General features: G+C 37.5%; 5 protein-coding genes across 6 annotated transcripts; 3 read left to right on the top strand and 2 right to left on the bottom strand.

The window, feature by feature from the left end:
- The first annotated feature begins 2,706 nt into the window (after positions 1–2,706).
- On the top strand, positions 2,707–4,613 carry LOC109182001 (ferritin-3, chloroplastic-like). Its single transcript, XM_019331998.1, has 8 exons — positions 2,707–3,065; positions 3,254–3,337; positions 3,447–3,507; positions 3,616–3,703; positions 3,810–3,871; positions 3,969–4,034; positions 4,120–4,183; positions 4,270–4,613. Exons 1-8 carry the CDS (start codon positions 2,761–2,763, stop codon positions 4,302–4,304), a joined length of 765 nt encoding a protein of 254 aa, XP_019187543.1. The 5' UTR covers positions 2,707–2,760; the 3' UTR covers positions 4,305–4,613.
- Positions 4,614–5,701: 1,088 nt separating this feature from the next.
- Positions 5,702–7,561, top strand: LOC109182000 (ferritin-3, chloroplastic-like). The gene is made up of 8 exons (XM_019331997.1): positions 5,702–6,088; positions 6,398–6,481; positions 6,585–6,645; positions 6,757–6,844; positions 6,969–7,030; positions 7,124–7,189; positions 7,288–7,351; positions 7,443–7,561. The coding sequence occupies exons 1-8, from the start codon at positions 5,784–5,786 to the stop codon at positions 7,496–7,498; spliced, it is 786 nt and encodes a 261-aa protein (XP_019187542.1). The 5' UTR covers positions 5,702–5,783; the 3' UTR covers positions 7,499–7,561.
- An 893-nt stretch (positions 7,562–8,454) lies between these two features.
- LOC109181999 (nodulation-signaling pathway 2 protein-like) lies at positions 8,455–10,568 on the bottom strand. Its single transcript, XM_019331996.1, has one exon. The coding sequence runs from the start codon at positions 10,378–10,380 to the stop codon at positions 8,923–8,925; it is 1,458 nt and encodes a 485-aa protein (XP_019187541.1). The 5' UTR covers positions 10,381–10,568; the 3' UTR covers positions 8,455–8,922.
- A 1,606-nt stretch (positions 10,569–12,174) lies between these two features.
- LOC109181172 lies at positions 12,175–13,023 on the bottom strand. Its single transcript, XM_019330925.1, has one exon. It carries the CDS (start codon positions 13,021–13,023, stop codon positions 12,175–12,177), a length of 849 nt encoding a protein of 282 aa, XP_019186470.1.
- A 1,158-nt stretch (positions 13,024–14,181) lies between these two features.
- On the top strand, positions 14,182–18,945 carry LOC109182381 (pentatricopeptide repeat-containing protein At4g20090-like). 2 transcript variants are annotated; one of them, XM_019332555.1, is made up of 5 exons: positions 14,182–14,453; positions 15,360–17,816; positions 18,177–18,234; positions 18,382–18,448; positions 18,546–18,945. In XM_019332555.1, exon 2 carries the CDS (start codon positions 15,457–15,459, stop codon positions 17,005–17,007), a length of 1,551 nt encoding a protein of 516 aa, XP_019188100.1. In that variant the 5' UTR covers positions 14,182–14,453; positions 15,360–15,456; the 3' UTR covers positions 17,008–17,816; positions 18,177–18,234; positions 18,382–18,448; positions 18,546–18,945. The 2 variants fall into 2 exon arrangements, with proteins under 2 accessions (XP_019188100.1, XP_019188099.1); XM_019332554.1 differs by having other exon boundaries at positions 18,382–18,945.
- Positions 18,946–19,346: the final 401 nt, after the last annotated feature.

The following is a 19,346-nucleotide window of genomic DNA, read 5'->3' on the forward strand; positions in this document are numbered from 1 at the left end:
TTTCATAACTTACATTCATAATTCCATAGCTGAGCAAATTACACTTTTGGTCCTGTAACTGTTGTGGTCTTGTTAATTTGAGTACTCGACTTTAAAAATTAACAATTTAGTCCCATAACTATGCAATTTTTAACACATTTGATCCATCTGGCCAAATCACCTGCCAAATGTGGCCGGAAAAATTTAAACCATTTTTAATTATTTAATGAGAGGGCAAATCGGTAATTTCAAATTCCTTTCTTTTTCTTCATTCACCTGCTGGCCGGTAATTTCAAATCCCTTAGCTTAATTCTAGATGAGCTCCTCTAGCTTCCATCATCGCCTCCCCTAGAGTAGCGGTCACCTTCGCCGTAGCCACCACCGTCATAACCACCATCCCTGTGGCCATAACCACCGCCGCCTCCACCGTAACCACCGTCCCTCCGGTCGTAGCCACCACCACTTCCATCCTCACGACGTGCACCACCGCCGCTTCCGCGAGACTAAGACTTGTTAACTGTTATGTTACGCCCATCAAGGGACTCGCCGTTCATCCCCTCGATAGCATCCTTCATTGCTTGCTCATCCTTGAAGGTAACGAAGCCAAAACCTTTAGATCTCCCAGTTTCATGATCGTTGATGATCTGATCCACCATAGAATTCAACAACAAAGTCAGAACCATCCAAATCTACAAGCTAAAAATACAATATAATAACAACAAACTCGAATACATATATACGTATAACTCACTGGATCGTGTTTGCCGGTGATTTTGGACTCCGGTTGTCGTTGACTCGGGGTCGCCGGCGTCGAGCAGCGGCGGAATGGCTCCGAGGCGTAACTGGCGGAGCCGCTCTTCTCCAGCACCTACTCAAAGTTCTCAGCGATTTGGACTCGTGGGTTTGGCGTTCTCGGCAAAAAAATTTGCAAATATTACTAGTTCTGCTCTTGGCAAGCCGGACATCTCCGTGTCAAGAAAAAAAAAAAAAAGATCTCTCCTCCTTCATGCGTCGCTGGCTCCCGGCTGCCGCTGCTTCATCTCCGTGTTGCTGGTTTTGGGTCGACGACGGGAAGCTTTAGCGTTGCAGCGAGGTAGTCCGGCGGAGGCAGGCTTGGCTTCCGGCGAAACCGTCGTTGCTGCTTCCCCTCCCCCTTCAGGCAGCGAGGTAGTCAGAGTCGGAGTCGTCGCAAATGGTACACGAAGAAGAAGGAAGAAATTCAGCAAATAACTTTCCTTTTTTAAACGTAAAATGACCATTTTGCCCTCATGAATAAATAATTTAAAAAGTTTTACGTTTTTCCGGCGACGTTTGGCCGGAGTAGACCAAATGTGTTAAAAATTGCATAATTATGGGACTAAAGTGTTAATTTTTAAAATCGAGTACTCAAATTAACAAGACCCCAATAGTCACAGGACCAAAAGTGTAATTTGCTCTTCCATAATTGTACATTCATAATTTCATAACTATACTTTCATAATGCGACAAATGAATAACGTCGTTAACGCCGTTAATGACGAGACAAAATCGTTTTTTCTTTTAAACTTAAAAGCCACATTTTCTCTTAAAACGACGCCGTTTTGGACTCGTGTCCACAATGCATTGTGCACACGTGTCCATAGCATAATTTGCCATACTATGCTCCTTGAGTGGCCCAATTTTATAATAGTGATAAGATAAAAAAAAAAAAAAAAGTGGTGACATCTCCCTGACTTTATGAGTTAATTAGATAAAATCATTATTTTTAAATTTGCTTCTTTTGTGTGTGTATGTATTTAATAGTATTTTTAATATAATATCTAAATATATAAACTTTATATATTAATACTAAATTTAATATTATGAAATATTGAATTAAAAATAAAGTCACTCAAATCTCGTTAACTAAATTAAACATATAAAATAAAATGGAAGAATGATTATTGTTATTATTATAGTATACATTTGTAATACATATACAAAATTTATTAATTAAAGGCAACTTAGAATTAAACAAAAATATATATATTAGAAGGTCTCTTTGGATAATACTAGGGGTCTTTAAAAATGATCATTCACCTTATAAAAGAAATCGTTTGATTATTTAAAATAAAAATTCAAAACAAACAACGCATTTCAATCTATTTTCTCGAATTTTATTTCATTTCTAAATTATTTAAAGTTTTATCCTACCCAAAATAATAAAGAAATGTTAGCAGCAAGTAAAAAGAAGTTAATTTGTCAATAAAATTGAATAATAAATATGATAAATAAAATAAGATAGAAAATAACTCTCCGTCAAACTATATATCCTAAAGTCCATTAAATATGATAAATAAAATAATGTTTGCCAGTAATATTTAATTATTGTTCTCAATGAAATGAAAAAAATATCATAGTTAGGTGAGCGGGTCAATTAGACAGTCTAGAACAGCCTAGTCACATGACGAATACGACAGAAACAAACGAGTGGTGATTCGTCAAATAGAAAAAGTAGGTCCTACGTAGTGTGAAAACATCCTTAAAAAGAATGATTCCATTCCATTTTCCGATGACGCATTCCGGACTTATCGCAATCCACGACATATCTTTTGGATCAGGGCACGAGGCTGCCACACGCCTTCCTGTTAACCATTTCCACGTGTCACTCCCTCATCGGTGAACACAAACCCCATTCTCATCAACCGCCTTCGTCTTCCCCGCTATATAATTCACCCATTTTTGCCCACTCTGCTCAACCCTTATCTCCACTCTCATTTCCTGTTAGTAACTGTAAATCTTTGTGCTTTTGTACTTAAAAAGATGTTTGTGAAGGGATTTTCTGGCGTTTCTTTGTACAAACCCTCTGGTGCCCTGCTTCCGGCGGGGTTGGGTTTGGGTTCTTCGGTCTCTCCGGTCTCGAATCTTGCTTTTCCGGCGGGACGGAAAGTTGGGTTTTCGATCTCGGCTGTTTCTGAGACTGCTGATGCTCCCCTCACTGGGGTTGTGTTTCAGCCGTTTCAGGAGGTCAAGAATGATGCTTTCATGGTGCCCATAACCCCTCAGGTCTCGCTTGCTCGCCAAAAGTACTCCGATGAGTGCGAAGCCGCAATCAATGAGCAGATCAAGTCAGTTCTCTACCTATCTTCTCGTTTTTTTCTTCAGTAATTTAATTATCTTCACTCTCCATGTATAATTTCATATCAGTATCGTAATCAATTGGTTCATCTTTTATGCTCTTATGGCTTATTTGATTAGAATTTAAGAAGCGCTGTGAGTGAATCAATTAGTTGAACTGTGGTATTTGATTTTGCAGTGTTGAATATAGCGCCTCATATGCGTACCACTCCATGTATGCATACTTTGATAGAGACAATGTTGCCCTCAAAGGGCTGGCCAAGTAACTATCAATTCTTTAAACTTTGCAGATTTCTTTCATTTTGCTGTGTATCCTTAGCTTGTATGTAGTGGTAATAAGCTGATCTAATCTGTGATGTTGTGCGGTGCAGGTTTTTCAAGGAGTCAAGTGAAGAAGAAAGGGATCATGCTGAAAAGCTAATGAAATATCAGGTATTATTATATTGTCTGATCTATCTAGTGCGCCATAATACATGTCAGAATGAATTTCTGGTTCCTTAAAGATATCAACTTTAATTTAATGGATAACACAACGTACAGAACATCCGAGGTGGAAAAGTGAAGCTGCACTCTATTATTTCACCTCTTTCGGAATTTGAACACCCTGAGAAGGGTGATGCATTGTATGGTAAGTTTATTTCTATGAATAGAAATTGTTGGTTTTTGAGTAATAATAATAATGTTTTCTTGTTAATTATGTGTTAATGAACATAAATTGACTTTCTGGTGGGCAGCTATGGAACTAGCACTGTCATTGGAGAAGTTAGTGAATGAGAAACTCCTCAACCTCCATGCTGTGAGTGCGATTATACTCTAATTTCATCCAATTACTGTATGTTATGGAGAAATTCTGATTAAAGAAATTGGTTGTGATTGTTCTAAATTCATTACAGGTGGCTGAGCGAAACAATGATGCTCAGATGACAGATTTTGTCGAGGGCGAGTTTCTAGAGGAGCAGGTATCCGAAGTTAGATGATCATAAGCAACAAAAATTACAAATGATTTCAATTTAATTTGTTTGTCTTACTCTGATCTGTTTCAAGGTCGAAGCTATTAAGAAGATTTCAGAGTATGTTACACAGCTAAGAAGGGTTGGAAATGGACATGGTAAACTTTATACATACTTTTTTTTGCTACTTATCTCATTAATGATTGATTTTATATTTACCAAATTATTTTTTGTGAACTTGTAGGAGTTTGGCACTTTGATCAGATGCTCCTCCATTAAGATGGCAATGGGGTGGCATGAAGTGCAACAAGTCTGGGCTGTTAGATTTCTGGGCATGAAGTGATAATTGATGTCTGAAGATGCAATATAATTTATGTTACTATATATCAGTAGTAGCTAGCTTGAGCTTTACTTGTCAATGTGTTTAGATCTTAGAAACTTCAATTCTGCTGTTTTGTTTCATCAGTAAAAAATATTCATCAAGTGTGGGATGAATTGTTGTAGTGTAGGTAGGCTAGTTAGTTGTCAACTTGTAATGGCCTTGCTCTGCATATAACAATATCAGTTCAAAAATCCTTTATATTCAAATCCCAATAATCACATCAACTACAATTTTAAGGTTTTCACTTCTATCTCATTGTGAGATATTGAGATAAAGGCCTCTAATAATTTAATCTACTTTTGTCGTTTACTTTAATAATTTTGTTCAATTTAGTCTTTTTTTACCAAATTTACTTTCTTTATGTTCATAAAATATGAGATTTTAAAGATAAATTATGAGCAAATATGTTTGAAGAAATTGGTGGGACATTAGTCAATTTTGTTGTTAACCTTTTTAAAATCAATGGCTTAATTGTTTTTTCCTAAAATAGTTCAATGACCTATTTGTATCTTTTCCTTTTTAAAAAAATTTATTAAAATTATTTCAAAATGCCAACTCAGTTATTATGTAAGCAGATAACCTGCTAAAATTGATGGTAACATATTCCGGTAAAATTGCATACATTAGAGTGTTCAATGACCTAATTGCACGTTTTTTGAGTGTTTAGTGACCTATTTACACTTTTTTTTTTCTTCAGTGACATAATTATATTTTCAGGTTATGTTCAGTGGTCAATTTAAACTTTATTTAGAGTAATATTTAATTATTGTTCTCAATGAAATGAAAAAATATCATAGTTAGGTGAGCTGGTCAATTAGACAGTCTAGACTCTAGAACAGCCTACTCACATGACGGATACACAGAAACAAAAGAGTGGTGATTTGTCAAAGAGTTATACTACATAGGTTCTCAAATCATACTTCCTAAATTAGTTCTTGATGTGACAGGTGTTAAGGCTATTTTTTTCATATGAATCCCAATACAAATGTATTTTGTGTTTGGAAGTAAAAATTGAAAGTAGAAAATGTGGGTAAATCCGTAAATGTAGTATTTTCCTTCGTCAAATACAAAAAGTAGGTCCCACGTAGTGTGAAAACATCCTTAAAAAAAAAAATGATTCCCTTCCCTTCCCCATTCCGGACTTATCGCAATCCACGACATATCTTTTGGATCAGGGCACGAGGCTGCCACACGCCTTCCTGTTAACCATTTCCACGTGTCACTACCTCATCGGTGAACACAAATCCCACTCTCATCAATCGCCTTCGTCTTCCCCGCTATATAATCCACCCATTTTTGCCCACTCTGCTCAACCCTCATCTCCACTCTCATTTCCTGTTAGTAACTGTAAATCTTTGTGTTTTTGTACTAAAAAGATGTTTGTGAAGGGATTTTCTGGCGTTTCTTTGTACAAACCCTCTGGGGCCCTGATTCCGGCGGGGTTGGGTTTGGGTTCTTCGGTCTCTCCGGTCTCGAATCTTGCTTTTCCGGCGGGTCGGAAAGTTGTGTTTTCAATCTCCGCTGTTTCTGAGACTGCGGATGCTCCCCTCACAGGGGTTGTGTTTCAGCCGTTTCAGGAGGTCAAGAATGATGCTTTCATGGTGCCCATATCCCCTCAGGTCTCGATTGCGCGCCAAAAGTACTCCGATGAGTGTGAAGCCGCAATTAATGAGCAGATCAAGTCAGTTTTCTACCTATCTTCTTGTGTTTTTTCTTCAGTAATTTTATTCTCTTCACTCTCTAGATGTATAATTTCATTTCAGTATCAGCATCGCCACGCCCTGCCTGATCAATTTGGTCCATTTTTTATGCTCCTATGGCTTATTTGATTTGAATTTAAGAAGCACTGTGATTATATCTTTGTCTGCCTTTTGAAACATTCAATTCAAGCAATGAAAAACAAGTATATTGGTGGTTAAAGACTGAGAACTGAATTAATTAGTTGCCCAAGGAATTGAACTAAGTTGAATTTTGGTGTTTGATTTTGCAGTGTTGAATACAGCGCCTCTTATGCGTACCACTCCATGTATGCATACTTTGATAGAGACAATGTTGCCCTCAAAGGGCTGGCCAAGTAACTATCAAATCTTTAAACTTTGCAGATGTTCTTTCATTTTTCTGTGTATCCTTAGCTTGTATTGTATGTGGTGGTAATAAACTGATGTTGTGGGGTGCAGGTTTTTCAAGGAGTCAAGTGAAGAAGAAAGGGAACATGCTGAAAAGCTAATGAAATATCAGGTATTATTATATTGTCTGATCTAGTGCCGCCATACATGTCAGAATGATTTTTGGTTCCTTAAACACATCAACTAATTGTGGTTTTAATTTAATGGATAACTCAATCAACAGAACATCCGAGGTGGAAAAGTGAAGCTGCACTCTATTCTTTCACCTCTTTCGGAATTTGAACATGCTGAGAAGGGTGATGCGTTGTATGGTAAGTTCATTTCTATGAATACTTGAATAGAAATGGTTGGTATTTGAGGAATGATGTTTTGTTGTTATATCTTATGAATATAAACTGACTTTTGTTTGAAATTGTTTATGGCTTTCTGGTGCAGCTATGGAACTAGCACTGTCGTTGGAGAAGTTAGTGAATGAGAAACTCCTCAACCTCCATGCTGTGAGTGTGATTATACTCTAATTTCATCCAATTACTGTCATGGAGAAATTCTGATTAAAGAAATTGGGTGGGATTGTTCTTAATTGATAACAGGTGGCTGAGCGAAACAATGATCCTCAGATGACAGATTTCATTGAGAGCGAGTTTCTGGAGGAGCAGGTATACAAAGTTGCTGATCATAAAGGAACAAAAATATAATCTCTCTAACGTACTTTGAAAATGTTTAACTTAATTTGCTTCTCTTACTGTGTTGCCAGGTTGAAGCTATTAAGAAGATTTCGGAATATGTTACACAATTAAGAAGGGTTGGACAAGGACATGGTAAACTTCATACTTTTCTGCTACTAATCTCATTAATGATTGACCCTATATTTATCAAACTATTTAATTTAATTTGTTTGTGAACTTTTAGGAGTTTGGCACTTTGATCAGATGCTCCTTCATGAAGATGGCAATGGTGTGGCATGAAGTGATTAATGTCTGAAGATGCAATAAAATAATCAGATCAGAAGTAGCTTAACTTGTCAGTGTGTTTTGATTATCTTAGGAACTTCTGTTTTGTTTCATCAGTAAATAACATTCATCCTAGTTTATGAACTTTTCTCTGCATATAACAAATTAAATTTCTTCTATATTCAAATAATGCTTCCTTCTCTTACAAATCCCAATACATAAATCTTTAAGTACAAGATTTCGTCATCTCAAGTACTCATGAAAATCTCCAGTAATCAGGACAAAAGTTGGCAAAAAAAACCTCAGCTTCCAAACACATTTTCATTTTCTCAAGCCATACATTAAGCTCTCTGTGAGCTACACTGGTGTGAAGACTTAATCATCTCCCACATAACTTGTATATCTGAGTATCCAGAGAAGGCCTCCATATCCCTGCAAAGGGCTGCTAAGCCGCCATGCCTATTCTCTGAAAGTAACAGCATTACAAGAATATAATTGCTTACTAGAGAAGAAACCACAATCTAAAAGATTTCAAGAGAGATGTATGATTGTCTTACCTCGGGCTCGTGTTCTGAGATGAGACTTAACAGCAACAAATATTCTCTTCATTGGAACAAGAAATGCATTTCTGAAGCTGAAGCTGAAGCAGACGCGAATTTTCCTCCTCTCCATCACTATAACCTTCCTTTTGGTACACATCTTATTTATAGAGCTGTACGTTTCAGGGTGGACAAGAAACTCAGACAGTGAAACAACTATATATCCTCATACCAGAAAGAAAGGTACAGTACACAAGTATCAGCTGGATTGGCCAATGCCCTTGAAAGATTTTCTTGTCATTTAGTAACCATTGACGTTTGATTAAGCTAATCATTCATTAACACCGGAAAAGTTTTGGATTTTTGTTTGGAACATAGTGCGGGGGCAGATGTAAATTTGAAATAGAGAGAACTAACACAGAACAGGGAAGGGAGCTTATTAGTAAGAAATGGACAATTTTGAGAGTGGAGAAGATTTTTGGATTTTGCATATTAACTTATTCTTCTAACCAATATTCCTGAGTTTATTCTCTCAGGAAAATGGTGATGGGGCCCTGCTCAACCGGACAGTTGTCTTTTGTTTCAGTACCTATCCTGCTTCTTTGAATCAATTGGCTCCTTTGGAATTTGGATGGGAGAGGAGTTTGACTGAATTAATATACTTAATTACTTAATTTTAGTTTTTGAATATTACTTTAATTTCATATTTAGTTGTAATTTTTTAAAGATGATCACATTTAGTAGGACTGTATTGTTGTCTTCACACTGTATTCTAATGGTGCTTTATATTTTGAATGCAAGAAAGACAAATGTGGATAAAATAGTGCTCTTTTATATTATAAACAATTTCCTTAGCTGTGTAACTTCCTAAGTTCCTATGTCTTAGATTCTTGTCTTTTTTTACATCCAAGTAGAAACCCCCATTAATGGAGTTCCTCTCCATTCTAAGATCATCTCATGCTGCTTCTGTTCTTCGATTCTGACTTTATATGCAGTCTCTCTTTCACTCACCAGTACTTTGGCTTGGATTAAATTCTCCATGCTTAGTTTCCTGCCTTGTAACCCTGTTTCTGCCATAAGATTGGAAGTTCCCTTAATCTTGCTCTCTTGCCAGTCTTGAAACCAGGAGGTAGAGCAGATGAAAGGTGAAAAGAAATGACTTTCCAAGGCGATTCTTGCTTCTGCGAGATTGACTGGGAAATAGGATTCCATTGATTCGATCAGGGATTTATAGTGTATGAATTGATTGTTAAAGGAAGAAGTGTAACCGGGAGAGGAATCACCATTGCCCCGGGGTTCTCCATCTGCAAAAACAACGATTCCTGATGGGATTGCTGAAGAGGATAACAATTCTTTAGCTATCTTCAAGAACTCCATGGCTTGACTTCTTGGTTGCTTCTTAGTCATGTGTGGCAGTCTGAACATACAGTTGAAGGCTAACCATTGTTGTTTTCCAGTGCTTCGTTTCGTTTCAGTGACTAATTCCTCAATGGTCATCTCCTCGACCTGCAATTTTTGGCCGCATTGCCTTGCATGATCATAAAGTCTTCTTCGTGTATTCTCGAATCTCCAGCGACTACTGGTTGCAATTGACCCTTGTTCTGTTTTTATGGATATGAGTTTCAAAGATATTGGTCTCGGACCCATGGCTTCGATCAGTGGAGGCCATTGGATTCCTTCTCCCATGTCAAAGTCTACTATGGTAACTCTTTCTGCAGAAGATGGTAATGCTTCAAGGATGGCTGAGTTAGCAGCAAAGTGAGCAAATCTCCCATACGGGAGAATTTGGTAAAAGGCCATGAATGCTGCTTCGAAATTGTTGCTTGATTCTTTCTGGAGATCTTCCGAGGGATGGAACAAGTTGAAAGCAACACGTTCGATTGGTTCTCCCAACGGGTTCACTTTTCCAGTTACGCACTTCACAATCACCTCCGCTAGCTCCTTGTGCCCATCTTCTATGGCTTCTGCATAAGCCTCTAGCAAGTGATGAAGGCTCGTTAGGCCGTCTACTTCCATCCCGGTCCCTGGAACCATTGAAGCCTCACTCGATACCACTGAGAGGCTAGGACTCCACATATCCCCCTTTGGCTGGTCACTGTTATTTAACCATTGCCAGAAATCCTCAAACTCTCTGGACTCTAAATGATCCATGGCAGTATCGTTTTGCAAACTCGTGAGTTCAGTAAACGCATCTGGGAATAAGGCTTCAAAACTCGAGTACAAGGAACTATCAGAGGAGTCGGTTGTGGTGACAGTGGAAGAGTGAGTATAGTTTTCTCTCGGATAGGTTTCGTCGTATAAACCACAGAAAAGGGAAGTTGAGAACTGAACATTATGTCCTGCAAATGATTGCATCATCCTGCTTTAGACTATGTTTAGTTCTGCTTCCTATGTTGTGTGCCTCTCTGTCTATCTGGTTAACTGTATTTGTATGCTAAGGGGAAACTGTGTAGTGAAATTGATGTTTTCTTTAGTATTATTAACCATTTTGTGATAATCAATGTGGACAAGAATTTCTGAGTTCAGAGTTTTATTTTTTTGAAGTTCCATGGAGAACCCTCTTTGTTATGTCTTCTTGAATGTGATATATAATATACTATATTGCATGTCACATCAATAAATGATTAGAAAATTATCTAATCAATTTAGTTTCTTCATTCCTATCAACAACCGGCTGATCTTAATGGTTTTTTATTTTTGGTATTATTGTTATTTTCTTGGGGGGATGGGGATTGGGGAAGGGTATTTTATGCTGTTACTTTCAATAATATGGCTTAAATGTCACAGCAATTTGACTGCAAACTCAATTTGCCTGGAAACAGTGCAAGTTCTTCAGATGACTAAATCACAGATGGGGTTATAGAATTTGAATTATGTTGCGTCGAAGTTGGCCAGGTGAGGGCTAAGTCCAACAACTGATATCAGAGTCAGGGCACGTGTTATAGTAAAAACATGTGCAAAAAAGGGAAATTGTTGAGCAAAGGCTAATGAAAAGTTTTATTAGGAACTATAACGCTATAACTTTTGACGTAGTTATAAGTGCCTGATCCTAACAAATTATAAAAACAAGACTACTTCAGACTTTGATCTCTTAGTGACTGAGTGTGACTCCATATAATTAATTATCTTTCATTTTCTCTAAGGTAATAAAGTATTGAATAGTTAGAGTAATAGAAACAATGGACTTTACTCCCATTGGTGCAATTAAGTCAGGAGTCTTCGTCCCTTGTATGTTTCTTTCCTATCAAGAAATCAAGAAATAGAATGGCAATTTACAAGCTATCTTTTGTGATGCCTTTTGAGCACTGAATTGTCGCTATTGCTCCTCTTGGATTATTCTTCGAAAGGCTGAACTCCAACCCTAAGGGTCTCCACACTCCGATCCGACAGAGCATTTAAGAGGATGTAAATCATGGTAACTCAACTGAACATGAACTACAGAAGTTAGACCTTTGCTCACTGTGAGACTCAATCCCTGGTCATTCACTCCTCTTGGATTATTGGATCAACGGAGGGATGCTCTTAATTTAAATAAGTACTAGCTGCTAGATTATTATAATACTAATAAGGCTAGTATGTTTTAACATTATGAATAATATTATTGAATAGGCATAGGCAGCATAAATGGGTAAAGTTAATATATACGAACTGCAGGGTTAATATTTACTACGTTAAATGTCATAATAAAATATTCAATGATCTAATAACGTAATTGTGCATGATTTATATTGTTAGTACTATTCTTTTAAGTATGGTTGAAGATAACGCTAAAACATATGAAAGCTCTAAAATATGCATCAAGACCGAATGTCAAGAAATTATCTATAAAAATAAAATATAACATTATAGTCTTTATACGATTTTGTAAAGTAATATAATTCTTATATTACCCTTGAAGTTATTTATGTAAAGAGTCTCAGTTAATCACTTTGATTATTGAATATCATACTCACTATATCACTGTTTAAACCATATTTACATGCTGATCATAATCTGAAGAAGCTTGCTAATGGTTCCTTCAGGCTTCAGAATATAATAATTAAAATGAAATTAAATACTACAGCATGTTAAATTAAGGACCATATACATATACTAGTATACTACATAATCAAATTAATTTACAGCTGATAAAGGCCATGTATATATTTGAATTCATATATGATCCTGAGGTTTCCTGGTGCCCCATTGCGGCGGCTTCAGTCTAGGAGAAGCGGCCGCGGCCACGACGGAGTTCCTGACGCCGCCGCACGGCTTCGGCTTCATCCGCCACGGCAGGAAAATGTCGAGCCCACACGCCTTGCTACAGGAAGAGTATTCGTAGCCTTGCCCCGCGCTGAGGGCTCGAGCGAAGCACGAGCCAGACCGATGATGATGATGATCGCTCGCCGCGTACGCCGCCGTCTCGTTAACATCGCAGCCGTTAATCAAGGACTCCGCTGCCAGCGCCTTCGCATCCTTCAGAAACCTCAGAAAAATCAAATCCGGCTCGAAATTCCCTCCCGCCGCCAAACACATTGTTCTGTCGCCACCAACGTTGTTGCCGTTGTTGTTGTCGCCGTCGCCGGCATTATTGTCGGAAGACGACGACGATTCGCCTAACGAGAACACATCCAACGCGTCCGAGTACCGTAGCTCTCTGTTCCCGCCGTCCTCGACGTCGCCGTCATAATTATCGCAATGCCGTCGCTGCTCGCAGCAATCGCAGTCGCTCCTCGATCCGCCATAGTTTCTCGGGTACCATCTCCCCGGCGGCGGCTTGGGGAGCGGGACATCATCGCTGCTGGCCTGATCATCGGTTTCTTTGGGCTTCCCGGGAATCTGCTCCCAAGAAAACGGTATCCGATTATTGACATCCACCGCAAGCGGCGCCGGATTATCGCCGGAGCCGGCCGGAAGGATTAGCCCGCGCTTTCTGGGCGTGGGCGGACGCCTGGTGGATAGCAACGGCGCACTGAAATCCAGTTTTCTGGAGCATCTTCCTGGGGAATCCTCCGAATCCATGAATATAATACTAACCAACTGCATTGCTGGGCTAGAACCGGGTACAAATCAAAATGATTTTTTGGAGCGATGATTATGTAATTAAGGTGGGTAGTTCAGCGTTGCAGAAACCAATATGCATGAATGAATTATATAAAGCGTGGAACCAACACAGCTGGAGGCTATGGGGATCTCGTGGGCATCAACTAAAAGGGCAAACTTTTTGAGGTCACAGGTTGCACTTTTTGGGATGAGATAACTATTTGGTGCCGCATGTCCCCCACACACGCCATCACTGGAACTAGAGGACAGTACGATCTACTACTTTTCCATGGAAACTGGGAATTCAAGTTAATTGGCTTAGATGGAACATTCTAGTGCTCAACAAATCAAGATTCTTGTGTAAAAGAGGAAACTCAAAGGTAATATATAAAAAGAAAATATTCACCCTGCACACAAAAGTACAAGGATTTGAACTCATGACCTAGTGACTACAAGTGTTGATCTCTTGTCATCTTGAGTACTGGTATTACCTCATCACATTTCTTTACTTGGTTTAAGGGAATACTGTAACAAGGCGTTTGGTTGGAGAGGGGGAATTATGTGGGAAAGGAATTGTAATTCCATAAGAGATAAATTACTAGGAATAAAGTGAGAATTTAAATTTCAGTGTTTGATTTACATGAATAGAATTACTGGGAATTTCAATTTCAATATTTGGTATACATGGAAATTGAAAGGAAATAAGTAGTATAAAGTTAAAAATGTCCATTATTGTTGTTAGACATTAATTTTAGGTTAAAAAAGAAATAGGTTATTTTGACTCATCAGTCATCACTATCTTTTTTCTTCCTAAAATCCTAAGGAGACATGAGATTTTAATTCCATAAAAATAGGGAAAGGGGAGATTACAATTCCTTTCAACCAAACAGGAAAAATTTGTGGCCTTTGGAATTAGGTGGAAATTATTTTTGTTGGTAAAGACCTATCATTTGTAATGTTTTATCTCCCAATTAAAACTTATCTAATATATTCATCGTTTTTCAAACAAAAAAAAAAAATCATTTTCTTCGGATGTAGTGGTGCACTAATGTATAGGCCTGATGTGGCATACCAATTTACCCAGATGCCCTAACCGAAGACCATATTACCATAATTAACCCCAACAACATAATGGCGGCTAGGTTCAGGAAAGGATTTCTAGCTTCCATACAGACTATTTTCTCACCTCTCACTCGCTTCCACTCCTCCCTTGCAGCGGCTGCGCCACCACCTGTTTCTCCTCTGCTTCCGCCAGCTTGTTGCACTCTCCTCTGTGTGAGGCTTAGCTACGACCACCAATCCCAACTCTAACTCCTCAAATCGTGCGATTTCGAGCAATGGCTTGTTTTGATGGATAAGTCAGGTGAACACGATAACTACATCGAAACCCTGACTTAGGTTGTTGGAAGGTTCGTTCTTTAATTTCACTTTTGTATTCGTAGTTTTCATTTCTCCCGGCTCTTCTTTTCTCATAATATCATTCTTTTTGTTGCTCTATTATGATTTTTGAAGTGTTCAACTTGCCAATCTTAACTATTTGTAAAACTGGGTACAATGTTATGATATATTTATGTAATTAAGCATATATTTGCTTTGAATTGTAATAATAACAATTGTTCTTGTAGCTAGGAAGAGGCTAGGATGAAGGTCTATTCTGTCTCAACTAGAGACTATTTGTGTTTGGTCCTCTTGTTTCAGAGGAATTTTCTCTTACAAGTTAGAAAATAGGGAAGTTGTTACTCAGCTTATTGATCTTAAAGTTTAAAAATAAGAACTATTAAGGTATGGAGTTCCATGGTTTAGAATTTTTAGATGCCGTATTTGGGAATACTGTTAGTGTTTTACGAACTCATTATTGATTACTATTTACTAATACTGTTCTAACCTACTTACTGCATCGAGGTGCAATTGATTATGAGAAAGAAGAACCTTGTTGTCTTTCACTCAACTGATTAAACATTTACACACTGTTGAGTCTTCTTTCTCATAATCAGTTGCACCTTAGATGTCATAAGTCTTATGAAGAAAAATCTCTAGCCCTATGATTTTGTTAAAGTTCATGGCTATTATTTTAGCTTGTTCCAAAATGTATTGATGTGAAACTACATTTATATCCTTTTCTTCGAATGCCTAAAAAGTCTTTGATTTGGAAATTTAGAAATTTTAATGGGGTAGATAATTAAATGAAAAAGGACTAAGAAAAAGAGATGAAGGAAAAATCCCTAGCTCTCTCTGTTTTCTAGTAAATCTGTGCCAATGATTTAATTCCCTTCTTACCTCAAAGGAGCACTCAGCAGCTGGATTTTTTTGTCCAGGTGAATTTGTTAATTTATTGCCCTTTGAGGTTTTGGGAAGCAAGACACGGATACTATGGAAAAGGAAGGAAAATTGGGGACTCTTTGTATTGGGTAAATGATATTCTGCAGACTTTCTGTTTCTCTAAAGTTTCATTGGAGGTTTTCCTGCAGAAACTGTTGTTCTTTATCCCAAATAATGAGTTTTTCCACTTCTGCAACTGAAACTCTTGAATCTGAGTCCCCAGAGTTGATATACTCTGAATTGCAACACAAAATGCAGGGGTATGCTGTGTCAGGATGTATCGAGAAAGCAGTTGAGGTATTGTATGCAATGAGGTGTGTGTCTGGAAAGCCAACTGTTCATGATTATAATTCATTGCTTTATTGCCATATGAAGTCCAAAGTTGTGATGATACATGAGTTAGGAGAGATATATTTGGGGATGAAGAGGCTTGGGCCATCCCCTAATGCGATAACATTTAATACTATGTTGAATGGGATGGTTTCATTAGGGAGGCTGAGGGATGGGATTCTGATAGCCAAGGAGATGGTGGAAAGTGGTTTCTCACCATCATTTACTGCTTTGTCAAAATTGTTGAAGAAATCATTTAGTTTGGGGAGCTTGGAGGATACTTTAAGTTTATTTGTGTTTATGTTGAGGCTGGGATATGTTCCAACTGAACCAAGTTTGAGGAAGTTAATTCTTGCTCTTTGTAAAGTTGGAAGGGTTCCTGAAGCATATCAAGTTCTCTCTGTTCTTATAAGCAAGGATTGTTTTCAAGGTGTGCACTGCTTTAATCCTCTACTGTGGGCATTGTGCAAGTCCAATTATTGCAATAATGCATTAGCCTTTCTCTGTTTTTTGAAAAAGAAAGGTTTTGAATGTGATGTTTCCTCGTATACTGCTTTAGTTTATGGGTTTGGTAGGAAAAAGGCATGGAATGAAGTGTTTCATTGTTTAGATGAAATGGAAGCTAATGGGTGTGAGCCTAATGTGATAACATACACTATAGTTATTAAGTTTCTTTCTGATGATGGGGAAGTTGATGAGTCATTAAACCTATTGAAGAAGATGGAAAATAAGGGATGTAGCCCTGATTTGGTTACATATAATGTCATTCTCCGGGCACTTTGTCGTCAGGGTAGGTTTGTTGAGCTTGGTGAGCTTGCCCAAGTTATTGATCAAAAGGGACTTACACCTGACCAGTATACTTATGCTGCTCTAGCAGAAGGCTTGTTGAAAAGTGGAAGACCAAGTATTGCTGAAAGGCTCATTCATCAAATTATTTCAAGTTGCTGCTTCGTGGATGTTGTGATTTATAATATATACTTCAATATTCTGTGTAGTGATAATAGAACAAAAGAAGCACTGTCTACATTGGAAAGCATGATGGAAATAGGATTTAAACCAACTACAGTCTCCTACAACACTATCTTGAAAGGAATATGCAAAGAGAAATGCGTTCGTGAAGCTATGAAATTTTTTAACCAGATCATCTGGCCCACAAGTAAGCCCGATTTGATTTCCTTCAATATACTGTTGTCTGCTGCATGTAAACAAGGAGATTCATCAATAATACAAAGGATCCTATACAGAATGGAATATGAAGGTTTTCAACTTGACGATGTAAGTTCAACTTTGTTTTTGTATTTTTGCATGGTTTGAAAGACTGCAGCATGTTAGAACTTTTGGACTACATAATTGCTAATTGTTCTCAAATTAATATAGTGACGTGCAATGCTCTCATAAGCAGCCTTTGCAAGAACAGACTAGGTGGAGAAGCATTTACCTTATACAGATACTTTAGAAGTTCTGGGATTTCACCAGATGCCACAACATATAATATCCTTATGTGTGCTTCCATAAGACCATAAAAGAATGTATTCTGGCAGATCAGTTGTTAAGGGATATGCACCAGCAAAGATTGGGGCCTGATATTTTCATGTGTGGTTTGATTTATAGATTTTGTAAAGAAGGAAAGTTGACTTCTGACCTCCAGTTAAGGTATCATATGCTTGAGAATGGCATCAACCAGGATGATTATGTTAATGGTACCAAACTGAAGGCAACAACACTCAGGATCTGAAAGATTTCTGAAGTTAAATATATTGTTGAAAGTTGTGGCAATGGAGGGATGAAAGCTTTGAGATTTTGAAGAATGTAACAGTGGGTCAAATTATTGTAGCTATTGTTGTTTTGTCATTATCAAGGCATAAGCACCGATGCACTCCATTGTTTGGTTGGATTGTGGGTTATGCATTTGGAGGTGTAGCTATCTTTCCTCCTCTTTATTGGTGCTATCAGTACAGAAATCAGAGTTCTGAAGAAGATTCTTAGCAGCAATAGAATTCTTCCCCAAGTGGCCTTTCAACTGGACCTCCTTCGAGTTCCAATACTTCTTTGGATGGTGAAGGTCAAAGAACAACTGGCACATCCTCTAGATGGGGTCCGAATGGTTGATTACCAAATGCAAGGTATAATTGTTATCCTACAGATAATCATCTATTAGTCTGTTACGTGATTCTCCTACCCCTTTTTCCTTTTTCTCCCTGTCTGAACAAATTTCCGTAGCATATATTTCCTTGCGTTTGCTCTACATGATGCTTATATCATATTTTTCTTTACTGAAAACCTTTAGAAACAGAGGATGAGTTTATTTGTAGCCTCATTCATATTAAATAGTGAATGCATGACTTCATCTGGAGGTTGTCTGGTCGATTGAATACTTGTTTTGTCAAGAAATTTTTTTTAATGTGAAATTGTGAATTTTATGCTTTAGTACACTTGCTATTCATGGCTATTGAATATGTTTGGTGAATCTCTTTCTGTTCTAGGTTATGAAGAGCAGTTGACAAAAAAGCAGCTGACCTGGAGAATGAGAATTTGAAGAGGGTAGGTAGCACACATCCTATCTCAAAAATGAGTCGAACTATATTCTGGTTCCAGTTTATGTTCCCAGCTTTCACGCTTCTTTCTATTCCTCATATCTCAGTATTCACTATACTCATTTGTTTGGAATTTTTTTACTGTAATGAACAGCAAAAGGGGTTTGCAGCAAAAAGAGTATGATTGTTTGAAGAACACAAGAAATAGCTTAAATGCCCAGGTAACTGAGTCTAGCAGAAACAAGTAACAAGATGGTAGGAATTCAGATTTTCTCCCCATTCTTTTTCTCTAACACACTTAACTGCTGCATTTGCTAGATGGCTAGAGTAGTGAAGGAAGAGGTACAAGGTATATATTAAGTTTCTCTGTTTCCATTATGCTATTCAATGTAACCTGGGGCTGTGGTTGAGTGGAAGGGACTCATCTATCTTTAACCAAAGGTCAAGGGTTCAATCATTGACTTTGGGAATGGAGCAGCCTTAAATATCTAGGCTAGCTGTCCCACCCAAAAGAGATGCCTACAATTCAGCGAGGGGATTATTCACTGTGTCTGACGACTGACGGTGTATATACACAAAAAAAAAATTATGCTATTCAATGTAGACAGTGCTTTTTACCATTATAAGTACACAAAACATTGAGTATATATTATAAATTACATCTATAAAGCTAAATAATTTGATGAATGAGCCTTCACCATTGACCTGTGTTGCTCCATATTGTTTTCTTTATTTCTCGTTATTATGTTTGTATATTTAAATATCAAGATGTTGATAATAAGATTTGTGTTAGCTTTATTGAATGATGAAAATTTAAATGATCTATTCATAAATGAACATGCATAATATCTAGTTTGCTAAACCTTAAAATAATTTGTTTAACCTGGGAGCAAATCGAAATTTCAAATACGTGTACGGCCCTCATCTTTGAAGATTACCAAAGTCCAAAGTCGTATAAATATGAATATTAATGGACAATTTTCAATGGGAATATGGGATTTTTAGGATAATTAATTGTTGGAATATGCGTTACACAAATAAAAAAGAAAAAAGAAAAAAGAAGAAGAATAAATATAGGACAGGTGAGACGTAACATTCATAGGGCAACAAGAAAGTTCT

This window comes from Ipomoea nil, unplaced genomic scaffold (assembly GCF_001879475.1).
Source record: "Ipomoea nil cultivar Tokyo-kokei standard unplaced genomic scaffold, Asagao_1.1 scaffold1043, whole genome shotgun sequence".
NCBI classification, from domain to species: Eukaryota; Viridiplantae; Streptophyta; class Magnoliopsida; order Solanales; family Convolvulaceae; genus Ipomoea; species Ipomoea nil.

Bases quoted from the DNA above. Each gene is read 5' to 3' on its own strand.
- LOC109182001 (XM_019331998.1), top strand. From the start codon at position 2,761: ATGTTTGTGAAGGGATTTTCTGGCGTTTCTTTGTACAAACCCTCTGGT. The intron at 3,338-3,446 runs GTAACTATCAAT...TGTGCGGTGCAG, and splicing joins GCCCTCAAAGGGCTGGCCAA to GTTTTTCAAGGAGTCAAGTG. The intron at 4,184-4,269 runs GTAAACTTTATA...GTGAACTTGTAG, and splicing joins AAGGGTTGGAAATGGACATG to GAGTTTGGCACTTTGATCAG.
- LOC109181172 (XM_019330925.1), bottom strand. From the start codon at position 13,023: ATGGATTCGGAGGATTCCCCAGGAAGATGCTCCAGAAAACTGGATTTC.
- LOC109182000 (XM_019331997.1), top strand. From the start codon at position 5,784: ATGTTTGTGAAGGGATTTTCTGGCGTTTCTTTGTACAAACCCTCTGGG. The intron at 6,646-6,756 runs GTATTATTATAT...CTCAATCAACAG, and splicing joins AAAAGCTAATGAAATATCAG to AACATCCGAGGTGGAAAAGT. The intron at 7,352-7,442 runs GTAAACTTCATA...GTGAACTTTTAG, and splicing joins AAGGGTTGGACAAGGACATG to GAGTTTGGCACTTTGATCAG.
- LOC109181999 (XM_019331996.1), bottom strand. From the start codon at position 10,380: ATGATGCAATCATTTGCAGGACATAATGTTCAGTTCTCAACTTCCCTT.
- LOC109182381 (XM_019332554.1), top strand. From the start codon at position 15,457: ATGATATTCTGCAGACTTTCTGTTTCTCTAAAGTTTCATTGGAGGTTT.